The 20,224-nt window shown below is 39.7% G+C and overlaps 1 protein-coding gene across 1 annotated transcript in view; it reads right to left on the bottom strand.

Moving 5' to 3' along the window:
* The window catches only part of HMCN2 (hemicentin 2), a 207,712-nt gene that overhangs the window by 40,297 nt on the left and 147,191 nt on the right, over positions 1-20,224 (bottom strand). The window contains exons 39-61 of the mRNA XM_063432432.1: positions 18,765-18,916; positions 18,338-18,461; positions 17,704-17,879; positions 16,481-16,577; positions 16,231-16,350; positions 15,984-16,145; positions 15,291-15,572; positions 14,190-14,351; positions 13,988-14,101; positions 13,391-13,477; positions 13,115-13,306; positions 11,416-11,589; positions 10,899-11,012; positions 10,617-10,759; positions 10,137-10,287; positions 9,772-9,987; positions 8,162-8,275; positions 5,089-5,276; positions 4,709-4,805; positions 3,555-3,716; positions 2,442-2,555; positions 2,111-2,310; positions 1,905-1,986 (exon numbers count right to left, since the gene is read on the bottom strand). Of these exons, the coding sequence (XP_063288502.1) occupies positions 1,905-1,986; positions 2,111-2,310; positions 2,442-2,555; positions 3,555-3,716; positions 4,709-4,805; positions 5,089-5,276; positions 8,162-8,275; positions 9,772-9,987; positions 10,137-10,287; positions 10,617-10,759; positions 10,899-11,012; positions 11,416-11,589; positions 13,115-13,306; positions 13,391-13,477; positions 13,988-14,101; positions 14,190-14,351; positions 15,291-15,572; positions 15,984-16,145; positions 16,231-16,350; positions 16,481-16,577; positions 17,704-17,879; positions 18,338-18,461; positions 18,765-18,916 (3,423 nt within the window). The remainder of the gene's footprint in view (positions 1-1,904; positions 1,987-2,110; positions 2,311-2,441; positions 2,556-3,554; positions 3,717-4,708; positions 4,806-5,088; positions 5,277-8,161; positions 8,276-9,771; positions 9,988-10,136; positions 10,288-10,616; positions 10,760-10,898; positions 11,013-11,415; positions 11,590-13,114; positions 13,307-13,390; positions 13,478-13,987; positions 14,102-14,189; positions 14,352-15,290; positions 15,573-15,983; positions 16,146-16,230; positions 16,351-16,480; positions 16,578-17,703; positions 17,880-18,337; positions 18,462-18,764; positions 18,917-20,224) is intronic.

Raw genomic sequence — 20,224 nt, 5'->3', positions numbered from 1 at the left:
ACATACAATAATAGTTACAAAAGGCAATATGAGTTCTCTGCTGTTGGCATAGGTGATGTCATCTTTATAACCAGACCAGTATATTCAGACATGTTTTCCCATCCAATTTTGACTTTTCGTGTGAATATACTGCAGCTAAGGATTCTGGTTACCGATATGCAAATAAACAGTTTCCCAGCTGTGGAATTATTGCCTAGCTTAGCAGTACAGAGCCATAAATCCCACTCATGCAAAACATGATTGTTTTGTGTGTTTCGAAATTAAAGTAACACACATAACACACAATAACTGCTGGCTGTGTCATAAAACATATTCGCTGCTAGCTTAAGGTGCACCTAGGTTAGAGGGCTACCATGGTGGAATACATTTTGGTAAATCCCCTCCTCATAAACTGTATACATTTTGTTTTGTGTCTCACTATGCACTCCCAACACACTTTTGCTACGGAAATTACAAACTCACAATCATACACACACTCATATACATAGACATTTATATTCACACATACATTCATATACACACAAGGAAACACTCACAGACATACACACGCAGACTCATACGTAAACACACATGGACATATATACACACACGCACCACCAGACTCAAATACAAACACACATTCATAAACACACACAGACTCATATATACACACACACTTAGCTTTCATTTTATTCCACGGGGGTGGAGAGAGATCACAGTGAGGTCCACCCACCCTACCTTTTCCATAATATACGATCACTTCCAGTTGTATCATAATACACAATCTCTGCTGGCTGTATCATTATACACAATCACTGCTGACTGTATCATAACACACAATCACTGCCGGCTGTATCATAACAAACAATCACTGCAGGCTGTATCGTAACACACAATCACTGCAGGCTGTATCGTAACACACAATCACTGCAGGCTGTATCATAACACACAATCACTGCCGGCTATATCATAATACACAATCACTGCCAGCTGTATCATAACACACAATCACTGCAGGCTGTATCATAACACACAATCACTGCCTGCTATATCATAACACACAATCACTGCAGGCTGTATCATAACACACAATCACTGCCTGCTATATCATAACACACAATCACTGCCGGCTGTATCATAACACACAATCACTGCAGGCTGTATCATAACACACAATCACTGCCTGCTATATCATAACACACAATCACTGCAGGCTGTATCATAACACACAATCACTGCCGGCTGTATCATAACACACAATCACTGCAGGCTGTATCGTAACACACAATCACTGCCTGCTATATCATAACACACAATCACTGCCGGCTATATCATAACAAACAATCACTGCCGGCTGTATTATAAAACACAATCACTGCCAGCTGTATCATAACACACAATCACTGCTATTGCTCATGATCATGCTATATGTATTGTCCATGAAATATTAGTCTGCTATTTGTGTGCATTTCCTAAATTCATGCAAATGACTTTCACACCCATTAAACACACACGTGTGTGTACACACATCACCCACAGTTAACCCCCCACTTTTCATACACATACATTACCCAGCGTTACTTGCTCCAACTCAAGTACACATTAAACATACACTACTCACACATTACACACAGTTACTTGCTCTCAGTACTTAAGTACACATTAACCAGATTAACCTACTCTCATTATTCATATACACATTAGAGTAACTTACTCACAATATTGCCCACATGCCCATTACCCTGAGTAGCTAAGAGTGTTGTGTAACTTGTCAATTGTAAGAACAATATAAAGGCAATCACACAGGCAGGTTTATGCTTCAGTACATTTCAAATATTAACTGGGAACATATTAATACTTTAAATGACTATGTCGCCGGACTATTCTAATGCTCTGTTAGTGACCGGGCCGGCCATTGTACTTACTCTGTATGATCACTGTGAAGGTCAATTCAACTTCTCCGGCGACATTTGTCACCTTACAGGTATAAAGTCCTTTATCTGATGTCTGTGACAGAAGCAACAATGACAGGGTCAACCATAACAAGTGACTCAACCATTATAACAGATACAAGTGATTCAGTTATATTAGCAATATTCAACGAGTCAAAGGAAAGGTGGTGGCTCATTACCTTGATATCTTGGATCTCCAGTTTTTGTCCATTCTTTTGAATAAGTACACCATTACCATCTAAAAGCACTTGTCCATTCTTATACCAAGTTACTGAGGGTTCCGGCACAGCATTTGACTCACACTGTAATATCAGAGTTTCTCCAAGGCGTAAGACAGTTTCTTTTTGGCCATTGGGGGGTTCTTTGATGCTTGGTGGGACTAAATAAATATGTAGAAAGAAAATTAGAAAGTTTATTGTCATCTGACAATCCAATTAATATAAGTATATATAAACAATTACACAGCAAGGTCAACCAGCCTTATTCCAGGGAACTTTATTATCCTCTTACCATGAATAAAAAGGTTAATCAGTTTCTCATGAAAGCCAGCTGGGTTCTCCGCTCTGCAGGTGTAACGTCCTTGGTTAGAGAGCTGAGCTCGAGCAATTTGTAGAACCTGCCCACCTGCAGAAAATGTCAACATTAGATCCACTCATGAAGGGGCTTATCAAGCAATGGAGAAAAAGTGTGAGCAAAACCAGCAGGATATAAAGTGATTTATATAGTAATTGAGGTTGAGAAAAGACTTGTCTCAATTAAGTTCAACCTTTAAACACACATCTTCAAATACGAACAACTATTAGAAACTGGGGCATAGAGGTCAGGCTTCATCCACACAAGTAGACCTTATCTGAGCCTAGATGTACATGTGTAGGCGTTTTAATGAATGTGCAATTATTGAACACAGAAGCCCCAAGTGTTTCCCCTAACATTGATAGTAGCGAGCACATGACATGTTAGCTTGGGTACATATATCACAGGGAATGAACACAGATAAGGTCAGAAATGCTTTATGAAGGTCTGGAGAAGTGGAAGATTAATGTAAATTGCTACTTAATCCATATTAAGTTCATTACAAAAAAATTAAGAAAACTAAACTTCATTATAAATAAATAACTATTGTAAAAAAACAAAAACATAATTGTTGGATGTTTACTAAAACAGAATTTTCAGGTAAAAAAAAAGCAGAATTAGAAAACAGCAATATTCCAGACTTTGCTGTTTTAGCCTCTTTTGTACTTAACGTTGCTAATTCTTTTCTTTTTTATTCCTCACGATTCAATGTTTTGTGAGTAACCCCTCTTGTCGTTTTTTCTAACCTAATTATTATCAAGAGGTATACCATTACTACCTGAGTTTGTTATAGGAAAATCGATTTTACACAGAATACCTCCCTTGCATTCATATGGAATAACACAGGAAATAGTTCAAGAATTCCTATGAGGATTTTAATAAGCTCCAGTTTATTTAGTACAGAGAGAGAACTACAAGCCTAGCCTGTGATGGTAAGGGGGTCTTGCGTTGGTAATAGTGACTCAAAACATTCACGCAATAAACAGGGAAATAGGATATGTTTTCTTATACCACATCCTGGATATAATTAAATGCCCCACAATGCCTTACCTGGCATGATGAAAACTCCCTTGCTGGGCAGCAGGATCTGGTCATCCTTGTACCAAGTGATTTCAGGGGTGGGGTGGGATTGGACATCACACAGGAGAGAAAGCGAGCTGTGCAGGACAGCACTGACGTTCTCTGGGTTTGCTCCAAGGATTCTGGGTGGAACTGGGTCGAGTATAGATAAGAAATGTCAAGGTCAGCACACTTTTAATGTTCATGTATTACATCATGTAGTTAGAAGGGCATAGATCCAGCCAAATGATTTTTATTGAAATGTGGCTATTAACACTTAAAATATGGGTTACACTGGTCACATGGGTTGGATCCCAAATGATCTATAGGTGTCATCATCAAAACTCCTTAACCCCTTAAGGACACATGACATGTCTGACACGTCATGATTCCCTTTTATTCCAGAAGTTTGGTCCTTAAGGGGTTAAAGGTACACTGTACTCACTATAGCTACTACATCGTATTGAATTTGTAGTGCCTACAGTTGTTCCATCCTTGAATTTGACCTCCAAATCTTGTTTTTTAATAATTAGAAGGCTTGGAAGTGCAACTTAAAGCTGTACATCTGAGTCCCCTGGAGAGAAGAGTCAGGACTGTTACTTCCAGGCTGTCATACCCAGGCATATCATGATGTCACACTCACATGCACAGTGCCGTCACGGCTTGCCATAGAGATTTATTGCATTCAATGATTCTCTATGACAAGAGGATCATTGGCAGACTGCAAGTGCCGCACATGTGCCTACGGTTCCCAATTCTCCTCTATGAGGAGCAGTGGATTGGACGGTCATCCTGAAGGTATGACATCACGCGAAGAGGAGCCGGCTTTTATATGTCAGTTCACAAGGTGGGGGGAGCAATTAGATAGGGACAGTGAGATTATAGCGTTACATGTATTCCGAACGGTATAGCGTCTATTTAAGTTTCCTTTTTTTTTCTATACACATTTGCTTTATTCACAGTTGAAGATTTATTAATATTTTTATCAAGAAAATCTCAGTTTCTCTAGTACTGACTTACTACTACTACTACTGTAACCCAGAGAGACTTTCTCCCAGGGAGACTCAAGAGAATGGATACGTTTATACAATTGTTTCCCGAAGTTCTGAAACATGTTTGTCACCTGGTGGAACCTATACTCTTACCGTGAACAGTTAACGTGAAGAGCCTTTCAGCAAAGCCGGCTGGATTCTCAGCTACACAGACATAGCTATCAATATCAGAAACCTGAACACTGAGGATCTGCAGATTTAAAAACATAAATAAATAAAAAAAGACATTTAATTAAAGGGCAACTTTCACTTCACAGGATTTTTAGTTTAATTAGTTAGATTTACTTTACACTTAAATAGAATAAATGTTTGTTTGTGGGGTGTGAAAAATAAATTGACATGCAGACATTCACACCACCACATTTAGCTCTATCCTGGAACTAAGTGCCTCCATCTCGGCTTGCCAATCATTGTTGTAAGTTCTGGAGTTGTTGTCTTTTTTTAGTCAATAATGGTAACATTTAGCTTCTCACCTTCAGAACTTTCCCATTCTCCAAAATATGGTACCGATCATCTGTATTCATTATTACACCACTCCTAAGCCAAGTGATAGTTGGTGGGGGGATTCCAGTGGCCTGACAGTGTAGCTCCACTGTTTGATTATATATCACAGATACTTCCTGAATCAGATCATCCGTCTCTCCAACCACAACCGGAGGAGCTGTGAACAGTGGGTGAAGAGGAAATGTTAATGCCAAGCAATATATGGCCGTCACTATTACCAGTGAAGGGCCAGTTAAAGAACCAGAAAACGTGATGGCGTGTTGTCATAGCAATTTAAAGTGCACCTTTGATCAAAAATGAATGTGTGTGTGTAGGTGATTAAGATTTGCATTTTGCACATTGGTTGTTTATTTAATCTTTAAAAGTTTTTAAGCGCTACACTACAATTTCACTATTTTTGAGGTCTAGGTTAGTATAAAAAAAACACAACAATATGTATAACATAGCAAATAGGGAAAACAAAACTTGGTCTAATAAAACAAATGTGAGCTGAGTAAAGTTTTAAATATGAGAAAATAATAGGATGGGATATTTATAGGCAAAAAAAGTGCTGGACGGTACAGAGACAGAGGAAGGCAAAGACGGAAATACAAAGAAGACATAATACAAGGAGATAATATCTCTGATATTGTTTTCTAGCTTTATAAACTAGTCACCCATAAAGGGTCGCCAGATCCCTCGAGGGAGCATCAACAGAAAGCCTCCACTTGCGAAGGTATTGAGAAAATATAAATATCTTTATGTTTCCATTGAAAATTAATACAAAATAATAAGCGTCCTGGGGAGCAGGGGGGCACGGAAGACATTCTGAAGCATTTCGTGCTGATATTTTTCAATACATTTAAAGGTAAAGGCTTTTTTTTGGGCATCCCTTCTTAAAGTCCAGCAAATTATCTGATTGACCAGTATTTAGAAATGGAGATCCGGGGGCGGAGCCTGGCACCCATGCAGGATAGACGTGTGGGGCTCGAGCTCCCGGGCTTTCCGCACTCTTTGGGGTGATAACCCCGATTAATCGTACGTACCCTGACACCGGAGGGCATTACCGGGAAGCCGAGCTCGTGAGATACGCACAGATAGTGGTATCTAGCCTGTAACCTCTTGGAGACCTGAGCCACGCCGTTGCGGCCTACTGGGAGAAGGCTGGGGAGAGGCGGCCGATCTCCTCACCTTGAAAACCCCCATCTAGCTCGGCGGCGATCCAACCCCTCCCCCCCCCCTCTGGACCGGTGGGGGATATCCCGGTCCATACCGAACACACTGGGGCAACAAGCACGGCTCCAGTCTCCTGCCACAGACTGGCTCCCGGAGGAAAGCCTGATACACCAAGCCACAAAATGGCGGCTACCTGCTTGCCGACCACGCAGCACTTACATCCCTCCATAGAGTATCAACACAGCCTGGAATCTACTCTGCAGCGCCTGGATGACATATTTCAGAGATTCTGGCTGAGGATCCGGGAGCGGGAGCAGAACGTCATGGCTGAGAGGGAAATCCCTCCTAAGAGCACAGAGCAGCCGAGAGTAAACAGGCCTCCCCCAGGCAAAGCACACAAGCCTGCGCCCACTCACTTATCTGCTCGTCCGCCTGGGCTGAAAACCCCTCAGAGCACAACCCCCAAGCATCAGGCGCCGAAGCGGAGGATCACCCGCCGACACAGGCGCATTAAATCTGAACCCACTACTTACCCAGGGAGAAGGAAGAGCCTGGCTCCAGTGAACACCAGAATCAGCATGAAAATGCAGCAGGCACTCATCCAAGCCTGGGGCCGAAACGAAGCCCTGCATCGCTATGCCAACACCGACCACCGGAATGCTCAAGCACAGGCTCCACATATGCCACAAGCGGGTATCGGATGACCCAGACGCAGCACAAGCTTTGCGCCCATGGTGGAGACCACAGAGTTGTCTCATCTTGGACTGGCGCTCCCTCACTAACACTATCACACTGCATGCCATTGTGTAATTATGTCATTAATGCTTCGTTTTTCTTTCTTTATTTTCTATGTTTTCTTATCTCCCTCTTCCCCCTATACTTTTCCTCTCCTGCCAATGACAACTGTTTACTGTTCCAATTTTGAGGCACCCCGGAGGCCAGTGGTCCATTACCATCTGACAACCTAGAGCCCACGCCAGAACCCATCATTAGCCTTGTATAACCTTGCTGTCTCACTGCTTTAACCCAGTACCAATAGCATGTTTTACAATCTACATTACAATCTTTATATACCTACATGTCTATAGACTTGCATGCATAGAATAGAAGATTTTGCTTAGAATCTCCTCTAGACATGTTCTGCCTAGCCTGTACTCCTTATCACCATAACAAAAAATGTGTAGTACAATCAAATGCCTTATAACTGTCATGCATTGATAAGCTCATTATCTTGCCATTGCTGTTGGGACAATGCAAAACGTCTGTCACTCTCATACACACAAAAATAAAGAATTAAAAAAAAAAAAAAAAAAAAAAAAAAAAAAAAAGAAATGGAGATCCTTCACGCCAAGCCGCCACAGGAGTCTCAGCACCCACGAGCCATTCAATACAAAGTTTTAAAGTTTTCGTCTTACGTTTAAATCTTATCTTGAATATAATTATAGTACATTGTTTTCAGAACACGTCAGAAATTAAAAAAAAGAGGACAATCATTACCAGGCTGGGGTGCAGCTCTCCAGCTTACCACTGGCAACCTTAGTATTTCTAGTATATATATATATATATATGTATATATTTATTTATAGGACTTGCACAATCTCTGAAGAAATGTTTGGATCAACATATATCATGTTTTGTTTTATTCCAGTGTCTTCTAAAACAAGTTGAAAAATAAAACCAATGGAAAATCTTGGATGCTCAAATACAAATTCACAACACACTCTGTGTAATTTGATGCAGCATTGCCGACAATATATTTTGGGGTAAAAAAAGATGACCATGTATGCACACTTCGATATGTCCCCTTTCAGACAAATAATTCTATTTGTATTTGTGCACCTGTTGTGCTCTTCTTATTAAAACATGTTCTAATCTCAGAATACTCACTTAGTATCACAAGTTCATAGTGCAATCGGTCCTCTCCGGCTTCATTGGTAGCCTCACATGTGTACTTCCCAGCATGCTCTGCTCGAGCCATGGGTATCTGTAAAATACGCCCATCTAGAGGACAAGACGTAATGGGTTAAAAAGAAGCTTTAAGGAATTGTTTGATGGAAACAAAGCCATCAAAGATGAAATTTCAAAAAGTAAACAATTGAATGTGGCATTCGTGGTGAGATACACAGATGAAGACATTGTAGGAGAGATCTATTAAGGTGTGATGTTCTGAAAAGTGGTGCAAGAATGTAAAAAGGGAGCAATCAACAATGCTGGTTCCACTGGTTTCCATGGTGACTGCACCAGTTTTAGTATTTTAAACCATTTTCAGAACACAATATAATAAATTGCCCCCCTTTCTAAACATTGCCCCTAACTCATCATGCCAAAATGTAGGAATTAAAAAAAGACGAAATGTTTTATTTAAGCTTTAATAAAGAGCATACTTGTCTTTTTTATCTAGTCATTAGATTGCACAAAACGATAGAATTTGGCAGAGTTTGTACAATAGTGACAGCATCTATTGACAAATCACACCTATTGCAGTTGCCTACAGTGGTGCCCCTTATAATACAACACACAAGGGACATGCCTAGCCGGACTAAGTGATTCTACCTTTGTAAATGCTGTTCTGTAGAATTAAGAGGCTGCAGCTCTTGCAGGGCAATGAGAACTCATCAAATTATATAGTTTTATACAAAGCTAAAGATTTTTTTTTAAAGCATGAGTTTTAATTTTATTCCACATACAACTAGATTGTAAAGACTGCAAATTGTGTGTTAGATTTAACAATACTAATCATGAAACACTGCCCTTGGCAATTTCATTCTTAAAACTCGGCAATCAACTTTTTTTTTGATTTAGTGCAAACTCTGAATACTTTGTTTAAAAGGACACTACAGTCACCAGAACAACTACAGCTGAATGTAATTGTTCTGGTGAGTATAATAGCTCCCTTCAGGCAATTTTATGTAAACACTGCCTTTTCAGAGAAAAGGCAGTGTTTACATTGCCCCTAAGGACACCTGCAAGTGGCCACTCCTTAGATGGCCATTGGAGGGGCTTCCTGGCTCAGTGCTGCACAGTAAGCAGCCCTGCCGCTGAATTTTCCTCATAGAGATGCATTAATTCAATCCATTTCTATGAGGAGGTGCTGATTGGTCAAAACAGTGTTTGGCCCCGCCCCCTTGCTGATTTTGACCAATCCAATGCTTTCCCCATTTCTTTTCAGTAATTTCCATGTGCTGAGATCTTACCCATGGGAAAGCATTGGATTGACTCAAAATCGGCAATTATGATGATGTCACCAAAGGGGCGGAGCTAGTGCCAGCAGACCCGCGCAGCGCTGGAAATAAGGTGAGTTTTACTAACTTTTAATGGGGCTAAGGGGGGGCAAGCCACCTAAATGGTGGGTTAAACACTATAGGGTCAGGAATACAGGTTTGTGTTTCTGACCCTATAGTGTTCCTTTAAATCAAAAGTCTTCTCCAAATGCATTCTTCTCAAAGCTCAAACAATCAAAAAGATTATTAGTCTTAAGCATGGTACAAAGAATTTACCCAGTAACACTAGCACTCCGTCTGAAGGAGAAATGGTCTGTCCATCCTTGTACCAGGTCAGGGTCGGAGGAGGAATGGCATTAGTGTCACAGTACAGGGAAATGGGGTTATTGGCAACCACTTCTCTATGCTCAGTCAACTCTTCCTCATCATCCTCTCGGAAAGCCAGTTCGAGGGCAGCACTGGTGCTACCTGGCCTGTGGAAAATCGGGGGCACTAAAAGAAAATTGTAACATTGTTAGACATGATGATCTATGCTTACACATTCTGAAATAAAATAATATAACTTATACAATTCATAGGTCATAAAGTATAATATTAATAAGGCGCAAAATCAATTATATGAAAATACGACTGTCACTCACCTTGGACAGTCACATAAAACTCTTGTTCGTCTTCGCCAGCAACATTGGTTGCAACGCATGCATAGCGTCCTGAGTCCGATATACGAATGGGATTGATCTGCAGCAGCTGTCCGTCACTTAAAATTTGAGCAGTAGGTGTACTCTCTACCAGCTGGATGAAACGTAAAAGTATAAAATATTAATGCAGAATGGAAAACAAAAACTCCAGTAGGTGTTTAGGTCAAGACTGTAAGCTTGTGTGCTTGGCCACCCAAAATGTTCTTTATCAGTAAGCTTACGTTGGCCAAAGGAACATCTGAAATCTCCTTTACATAATACTTTTTTTTGTACTAGATAAATGAATGATAATGAACAACAATGAATATAATCTTCTGCTCTCATCAATACCACACTCACAGTCTGCATGTATCCCTCTATGCGTTTGTTCCTGTCCTGCTCAGGACCCATACATAAAGTCATTTCCATGTGCTGAGATCTTACCTGGCCATCTTTGTACCAGTGTATACTGGGCTTTGGCACTGCTCGGGACTCACAGTGCAGAGTAAGGCTACTGTTGACTTTAGTCTTCACTTGCTTGATGCCCACATCTTCTGTGATGTTATCTCGTCTAATCTGGGGAGGGACTGGGAAATAAAAAGTGGGAAAATTGGATAAGCACATGACAAGTTTACAGGTCACATCAAGTAATGTTGTAGGGTGACTTAATATCCATCAAAGGTGAAATAATTTAGGGAAGGACTAGACTTTCATTCGACCACTTACTAAAGACTTTGACCTCGTAATTCTTGATGGCTTCTCCAACCTCATTGTTAACTAAACAGGTGTACTGTCCTGCGTCTTCTTCCTGAGCATTAAGGATCTGAAGCCCATGTCCTCCTGAAAAAAAGGATGGTAGATGCAAATCAAAATCATTCAGTTCGTTTCAGCATTTACATATAAATCAGCTTGTTGGCAAACAGTATTAAGTCCCAGAAATTAAAGGAAGAAGTAGTCAGTTTATTAAGGGTATATACAAGGATAAGAAGGGAAAAATGAAGCTTTTAATATAGTAATAAACAAATAAAAAGTTAACTTCTAACAAATTAATCCTAAATAAATTAAATCTATTTCCGGCTCACACGTGTCACATTTTTCGTCACACTTAATTTATAAAAATTTTTAGAACACTATTAAAAGTGTACACAAGACATTGTTGTTTCATGGGGATAGTCCCTTCAGGATACCTAGGGTGACTTTCACCCACTGAAAATGTTTTGGACAAGGGATCAAAGGTACCTACCTGGAAGCACTCTCAAGTTGCTTGATTCTTGGAATGGTACTCCATTTTTCAGCCATGTAACAGTGGGAATAGGAAAGCCCAAAGCTTCACAGATGAGAGACAAAGGGTTGTTGAAGAGGACAATGACATCTTCCAAATCACCGTCATCAATCGCTCCTGAGATTGTTGGACTCACTGTAAAGAAAATACTAGGTAAGAAACAGCAGAGAAAAACACACATGCCTCTTATATGCTGAGTATTTTTTTTACATTACAACTTAGAATCTATATAAAACTAGGATCTCATTGCTCTTATTTATCTCACTACTGATTAACTCTTTCGCTACTCACCAACTAACCATATCCCTGCCAAAATTGAGTATTAATATTGTTATCGTTGTGTATTTTGCAGTATGAAATGTAATCAAAAAAGCATCCCTCAGCCTCATTCATACTCTAGGAATAATTACCAGCCTGTAGTGGAAATAATTTCTCTGCCAGAAGCTACTACTCACTGATGTAATGCCTGCAAGTCTGCTGAAAATGTAAGCTTACCTACTGCTTCCAAACAGCAAAGTAAGTTTCAATGGGTCATATCATTGCTATAGTCAGGGAAGGTAAAAGAGTGAATGAAGTCTGGCATTTTACTGTCAGCATTACACTAGCTGTCCATGGATTGTTAGAGATTGCTATAGCAATTTTAAATATCTTTATTTTAGAAATATACCATTTAACTGTATTTACTGTATGTGAGCATTATGCATATATGCAGACATTATTTTTTTCATTCTGTTAGCATTGTCTGCACGCCACACTGCTAGTAATGCCCTCAGGGTCCTTGCAAATACCTATAAGTGTTTTATTTATCTATTTATGTCACCTACTGTATGTGAGAAAATTAAAATGTTTGCTTTTATATTATCATTTTTGACCCTGTGTGGAATATTGCAAAATAAAGGACACTGTATACAGTCTAGAGCTTCATTTCTCAAGTCTTTTTTTTATGCAGAGGATGAAGGAATAAGTGCAAAATAAAACTTGTACAAATCTACACAATTTTAAGGTGTTCGAATGAGAACATTTTGGGGGCGTGGTTACCTACCTAAGTGAACACTGTTTTGAACCCCTTAAGGACCAAACTTCTGGAATAAAAGGGAATCATGACATGTCACACATGGCATGTGTCCTTAAGGGGTTAAAGAGAAACCAGGGAGAGACTCATTGCCCTGTTTTGGTTCTTGTTTGACCCAAGAGCGCGTATTCCGAATTGGTATTCTTGTATTCTGAATTTGGCTTTATTTGACTATCCCCCCTTCTGTGTTCCTTTGACCTCGGCTATTGCATTATCGTTGATCCTGATTTCTGGTACCCCTGACCTCGGCTCGCTATTTGACTATTTTTTGTGTGTGTAGTGTTAGTCCGGCAATCCTAAGGTCCGGTATACATTACTAGTATTTGCATTCTGCGTGTAGGATCCCCGAACGTTCCTGACATTGTGATGGTGACACCGCTCTCAGTGCCGACTCCTTGTCCTGATTGTATACCTCCCAATGTTGTGAGGCATGGTATTATGATGTGTTGACATGCTAGCTAGCTTGCTTCAAACACATCTTATGCTAATATTTTTCAATCAAGAAGTGCTTGGAAGTGAAGGGGTTAATGAATACAATCCTCACTTTGTTTGACACACATATCAGGCACACAGTGACTTGTCACATACCCAGGATAGTCAGGACAAAATGTTTGCTTTTCTCTGCAACGGCATTGGTGGCCATACATGTGTAGTGACCAGCAGTGAATATACTGGCAGAGTCTATGTGCAGCTCTGAACCATCAGGAGAGATCCTAAGACCGTCTCCACTCTGCAGGGGCTGTGAATCCCTGAACCAGGTAATCTGAGGCTTTGGGTGACCTAGTAAAAACAAAAAAGACATTAAAAAATATTGGATCATAGTTAAAAGAAAGTTGTCACAGATACGTCTGGTTTGCCACTCACCATAGACTCTGCACTGCAACAGGACAGGCTGACCCACAGTGACTCGTAGGTCCTCATTTTCCTCCTCATTATCTATGCTGGGTGGAACTGCAAGAAATTTTAAATGTTATTTATTGACCAGACCTGAGGGAGATATGAGCTTTTTGGTCACTACAAACTCCCACTGGTCATCACACTAAGAAGTTAATGGCACGCATGAGGTCAGAGTATAATATCGATGAGGACAGGTCAGAGATTAAACTTGGGTAGAGTTATTTTTAAATTACACTCACGTGCCTACTGTACCACTGTATTTAAGAAAATGCCACGTAGTAATATGGAAAATATGATGCAGAAAATTTAACTGAAGGGAACCAAGGTAAATATTTAGAATGGACGCCATTCCCCTGGATTTCAAACATTTCAAAGGTCGGTTCCTTGCCATTAGGTTTCCTTTGGAGGACTGAGTGTATATTAATGTGTAATTTTGATTTATGTGTGTGGCAAGATACTGCCATAGCTTCTACCTCAATACTTTGTTAGCATGACCAAAGATTTAGGCCTAAATCAAAAAGAAAATAAGAAATGGACAGAAACATGTATAGGTAAGGTTCTTACCTAGGATATCTACAATGAAATCCTTTCGAGCTTGCCCAGCAGCATTAGTCACCAAGCAAGTGTAGAGTCCTCCATCTTGGACCTGGACATGTGACAGCTTCAGAACACGTCCACCTAGCGAGACAATGAAAATTATTCTCCTAGTTTCTGGGTATTAAGTTTGATGGTTGATAGGTGAAAATGTAAGAAAGGTGAGCATTACCTGACTGGATTTGCATGTTCACACCCTGGGAAACAGAGCTGTTGTTTCGTTTCCATGTAATAATCGGAGGAGGCATTCCAGTTGCATCACAGGTGAGCGTGAATGTGCCATGCAAAGCAATGGCTACATTGGTTGTCTCTTTGTGGTTGACCTCTGGGGGAACTAAGAGCAACAAGGAAATATATGTAATGAAACATGTCATATGAAATGGAAAACATTGGACTAACATGAAGGATCTCAATGAATTGTCTACATCTAACTCGGTGTGCCTTCAGTCCAACATGTGGCATATCTAATAATGGTCTAAATGTAAATCTGGATAAAATGATTTTAAAAAAATCTGAGAGCACTAGGCCAACATGCTCTCTAAAAAGAGCTAACACCTAACATATGGCATCTAACTGTTGTTGGCCATTTTTAGAGAGCTTGTTGGCCTAAAATGCAACATCTAACCTTTTGGCCAACATGTTCTCTAAGAAAGGTCAACATCTAACATTGTAAGAATTAAGACTGGGATCTGTAATATAGGTCTACATCTAACTCTGGGAAATCTCCAAGAAGAGTCAACATCTAACTCTGGGAGAATATGAAGTTTTTTTTCTAACAAAGGTCAACATCTTACAATGTAAGCAATTGTTCTAAAATGTGAGAGCTCTAAAAACATCTACATTTAACTCGGCAAGAACTCGGAACAACAAGAAGACGACTAGAGAGATACAAACTGTACAAATATGTATTAATACATGTTTAAAACATTGTAAAAATCATTGTTATATCAATTTTAAAGTTATATAGATTTCATCATTAGCATTAAAATGAGTGTGGTGGGCTGATTGCTACCTCCCCCAGCTGCTAGTAGCTGTTAGAGAGAAGCTGAGAGGCTGAGGAGACTACCAGAATGCATGAACACAAAAGGACAGGCATTTCTATGCTGCCGAAGATGCATGCACCCTAACAAAATTAGTCTTATGTCATCCATAGAGTACTAAAACACTAATCGCTTCTTTTCATACATAACCACCATAATGTGTACCAAGTATTGACTTACAAGTTTGCTCCCTCTCCCTTGGCAGTTTGTGCCTCGCTCACTGAGCAGCTTACCCTGTACTGATAGATCATACTTCATGTCCGTCTGTCCTGCTGCATTGACTGCCACACAGACATAACGTCCAGAGTGGGAAGGTTGTACTTTAGGGATGCTCAGCTGTTGCCCCCTGTTGTTTAGGACCAGATCTTGTCCGCTCCCTATCGGATAACCATCTTTTAACCAAGTTATGGATGGAGTGGGCGTCCCACTCACAATGCATTCCATCTTGACGTGGCTGTCTTTGATTGCAGACACTTGTTTGGGGACCGTGGTGCTGCTTGTGATTAATGGTGGAGCTGATAAGACAGAGATAAGCCACAGAAGAGAAACATATTTTATTACAGCTAAAAAAAATAAACAATAAGAAATTAAAAGACAACAATTAAACGTGAGAAGGAAAATAGATATTTTTTCTTCCACATGGAAATAGAATATGTGATAAGATGAATAAATCAGTAGAATAAGTCTTGTCCTCCATTGACAGGTTATGGTGGTAGATGCGGTCCAATAACAGCTATGGGTCTGATGCTGGATGTCTCTTAGATAAAAGATTGAAAAAAGGCAAGAAGAATTAAGAAAGCAGATAACAAAAACAGCCCAAAATATAGGTGGATGAAGAGATGAAAAGCACAGAAAAGAGATTTAATGAGAGAACAGCAGTAATTGTCTCTGATAACAAAGTTTATAGTATGAGCCAGCCCTCTTACCATAAACCTCCAGCCAGTAGTCCTGTTGACTGCTGCCAGCCTCATTGTTACACACACAGGTATACGAGCCTTCATCGGACACCTGCACCTTGCTAATTTGTAGAAGCCTACCACCAGCAGATACTGTTGTCAGCCGAGAGTCATTAGCCTCAAGAGGGGATCCTGTTGATAGGAAACAATGTTAATATAGATATTTTAAACAAACTGGCATACTCACAGTTCTCAAATTCCCTAACCAAATTCTCACCATTCTTATTCCAGGTGAGTAATGGTGAAGGAAACCCATGGCATTCACAAGTGAAACTGACAGATTGCCCTTCAATCACGGACTGTGGCGGCCCCAGAGATGTTGAGAAAGAAGGTGTCACTGTGAAAGAGTGAAATAAGTTAGACGTGACAGTGATGTGATCAGATGGCACCTGGGAATTAAAATATTGAAGTTTGACAAAGTATTTTTTTGAGGGGGGGATGTGCTGCACACAATCCAAACTCTTTACCCCAAATGATGACATTGTAATGTTTTTCTGAACGGCCAGCATCATTGGAGGCTTCACATGTATACCTCCCAGCATCTCTGAGATGAGCATGTTCTATCTACAATTGAAAGAAATAAAAGAAATAGTTAAAACACAATCTTAACTTTTATAGCAGCTGGCTAAATACCTCTGCTACAGCTTACACAGACGGGACATTTCACTAAATAGGAACTGTTGGGAAATCAAATGTAATTCAAAGTGAATTAAAAAAATATTTAGACCAATACAGCCAAACTGGAAAAAATTCTACAAGTCAGATGTGTTTTGAGTTCGGCTACTTTGGCCTTAAATTTGAAATTCACTTTGAATGCTTAACAATTCTTACTTTAGTGAGTAATCCTGACAGTCTTTAAAACCCGGAGACGTGATCCACAAAGTAATTATTATAAACTCTACTCAGGAAGATGTATTTTTTCAAGACATCTTAAATCAATGAGGCATTAGTAATTACCAACATAGTAGCTGTACCAACATGGGAATATCCTAAGACATTTCCATCCAATTTAACATGGATGGGAGAACAGGAAATAACAGAGGAGTTTTTTTTTTAAAGATCTGCAGAATTCCATCAGAAGGAAAACAGGAAGGGTTGGGGGTAGTATACATCTTATTCTTGTTTTCTTTTTTCTTTTTCTGAAATGTATTTATTAATTTGCTGGCAGAACAAGCATTATATTCTGACTCACAGTCTAATGTTAAACCCTATTACATCAGTTTTATAATACAGAACATCCTCTGAGGAATACTGTGTTCCTTGCATGATCCTTTAAAACCCTTCGTCCACCAGTTGGAGGGTGACATGTAACAGACTTTTCCATGGAAAGTATTAACTTTCCATTCAATAAGTACCAATAATGTATCAACGTTTCCTCAAACAACATTAACATTTTTTTTATAATTCTTTATTTTTGTTCATAAAAGTATAACAAAATAACCTGCAGTCCCCCAACAGCACATACAGTTACAAGATAAAACACATCATAACAGTTGGTCAGCATTAGAGGACACCAACATTGACATTTTAAGTGAAACTGGTGCCTTCATAAGTACCTAAAGGTTACATACAATAATTTATAGAAAAATATGGCCACCCTACAGCCTTTGTACACATTAAGAAACTGTATAGCAACCTTTAATTATTTTCGCTAACCCTTTTCCCATTTTCTACTCTCACATTCTCTCACCTGGAGATATCGTCCATCCTCTGTGATTTGGACCCCAGGTCTCTTAAGAAGGGGTCTCCCATCTTTTAGCCAGCTGATTATAGGTGGGGGTATGGCGCTGCTCTCACACTCCAGGATGAATGGTTGGTTAACAATGACCGTGGTATTGAGTTCTTCTCCCACAATGCTCGGCGGCACTGTACATAGAATAATACACATTGAAAGAATTATACAGAGTTCCGTATATATAGCCCCAAATTATATGGGAACTGACAATAGTTTCCGAGTAATGAAGAGATTCTTATCAGGAATTTGTGTCGTATGGAAATAGTCTGTGAACATTTTATTAATACATACAAGTTATTTGAAAAGTTATCTATTCTCTACACACATCATTTTACTAGCTAGATGGTATTAAATTCCTGCTAAGGAAGCATCGATAAATGCAAAATGCATCTATTGTGGTTTTATATTTTTTCTGCCCCCGATCTTGCCTATAAATTGGAATTCACTGAAAATTAATAAATATCATAACTGTATATAAGTCACTGAAAATGAGGTCAACAGAAACAATTAAGCGAGAGAGACTTGCTCAAATGAGCTTAAAATAAACAACAGTAACTTACGATGGAGTCGAATCACCTCTGCTACTTACCGTAAACTTGAAGCTCAGTGTCACGGCTGTCTTCTCCAGCCGGATTGACAGCGACGCAGGTATATACGCCAGAATCTGACAATTGAGCTGCAGACAAGGAGAGCAGCCGCCCTTGCTCTAAAATCTAAATAAAAACAGGACAATTTATTTTTACCTACATATATAAAAAGAAAATATTTGATTTTTAAAATGCATGTCTGATGTGCCATTAAGCAATTGCCTGTTTGAATCAGTGCTAAACCAAGCCTATATTTTCATCTTACTTAATGTGAAGGTAAGTGACGCACTGTACAAAAATGTTTGTTTTTTTCAAACAACTTTATTAATACCGGCACGGACAACCAATGATAAAATGACGGCTAGGGTTATACTCACTCCACTTTAAAAGTCTCAAACTAGAAAAGGGAGCATGGATGATGGCACTAACCTGGAGTCCTGCATTTGCAGTGGAAACAGGAACCTTATCCTTTAACCACATGATGGTTGGCTCGGGCACTCCGGTTACATTGCACTCCAACCAAACTTCCTCGTTCACCAGGACTGTGGCAAGGTCTGTCATTGGTGCAATCTTGGGAGGCACTGTGCCGAAAAGAGAGAGAGAGAATATAGAACAAGTAGAGTTTTAACGTTTACATAAATATTCAATAATATTCACAATTTTTTGCTTTAAAAAGTGGTAGAGATTAACACAGTGAAGGAGTTTAAGCATGCGTGTGATAGGCATAAGACTATCCTAACTATAAGATAAGGCCAGAGACTAATGAAAGTATTTAGAAAATTGGGCAGACTGGATGGGCCGAATGGTTCTTATCTGCCTTCACATTCTATGTTTCTAAAACCAGCATAGAACAAAACAAATTAAAACCGTGTTTAAAAGGGATTTATTGACTAAACGCCAGACTGTGGCAACTTGGAAACTGAATATCAAAGCCTTATCCATAGCATAAACACAAAGAATGAAGAAAAAAAAAAGTAATACATTGCGTGGAAAACTATAGATAGAATCCTTTATTAAAATATTTTTTTAAAAAGTAGACTTGCTTACTAAAAATCCTCTCTCACTTCATCATGTAGTTGGGTGTAACTTTGTAGTTTGTTGCTTTTAAATTAAAGAATCATTTTCCTTTTTGTTTACTGAAAATAGACTACATTAAAGGACCACTATAGGCACCCAGACAACTTTAGCTCAATGAAGTGGTCTTGGTGCCAGGTCCCCCATGTTTTAACCCTGCAGCTGAAAACATAGCACTTACAGAGAAACGGCTATGTTTCACTGAGGGTTAATCCAGCCTCTAGTGGCTGTTTCACTGACAGCCACTAGAGGCGCTTCCGTGATTCTCACTGTGAAAACCACAGTGAGAAGACGCTGGACGTCCATAGGAAAGAATTGAGTAATGCTTTCCTATGGGCGGTTTGAATGCGCGCGCAGCTCTTGCCGTGCATGCACATTCAGAGTTGACGTCGGCAGAGAGAGGAGAGTTCCCCAGCGCCGATGGAGCACGGCACTGGAGAAAGGTAAGTGGCTGAAGGGGCTTTAACCCCTTCAGCCCAGCGGGAGGGGGTCCCTGAGGGTGGGGGGGACCTAATGACCCTATAGTGCCAGGAAAATGAGTTTGTTTTCCTGGCACTATAGTGCTCCTTTAACATACCCCCTTTGTGTATTATTTAATAACACATTCTGCTGAGTAACTAGATAACATTTTCACTGAATATCCTGTTTTATCCTTACTCCATGGGACGGCCATCTTTAAATCCTTTTTGGTGAGAAGCACCACTTATCCGATTTGCAATGAAAGGATGCATCTGAGATGCACTGAAAAGAGGTATTAACTTATAGATCCTCATTACACAATATAGAAACATAGAATATGCCGGCAGATAAGAAAC

Source organism: Pelobates fuscus, chromosome 9 (assembly GCF_036172605.1).
Source record: "Pelobates fuscus isolate aPelFus1 chromosome 9, aPelFus1.pri, whole genome shotgun sequence".
Classification (NCBI taxonomy): domain Eukaryota; kingdom Metazoa; phylum Chordata; class Amphibia; order Anura; family Pelobatidae; genus Pelobates; species Pelobates fuscus.
The sequence above is the reverse complement of the archived record's forward strand: the minus strand, read 5'-3'. Positions and strand labels throughout refer to the sequence as shown.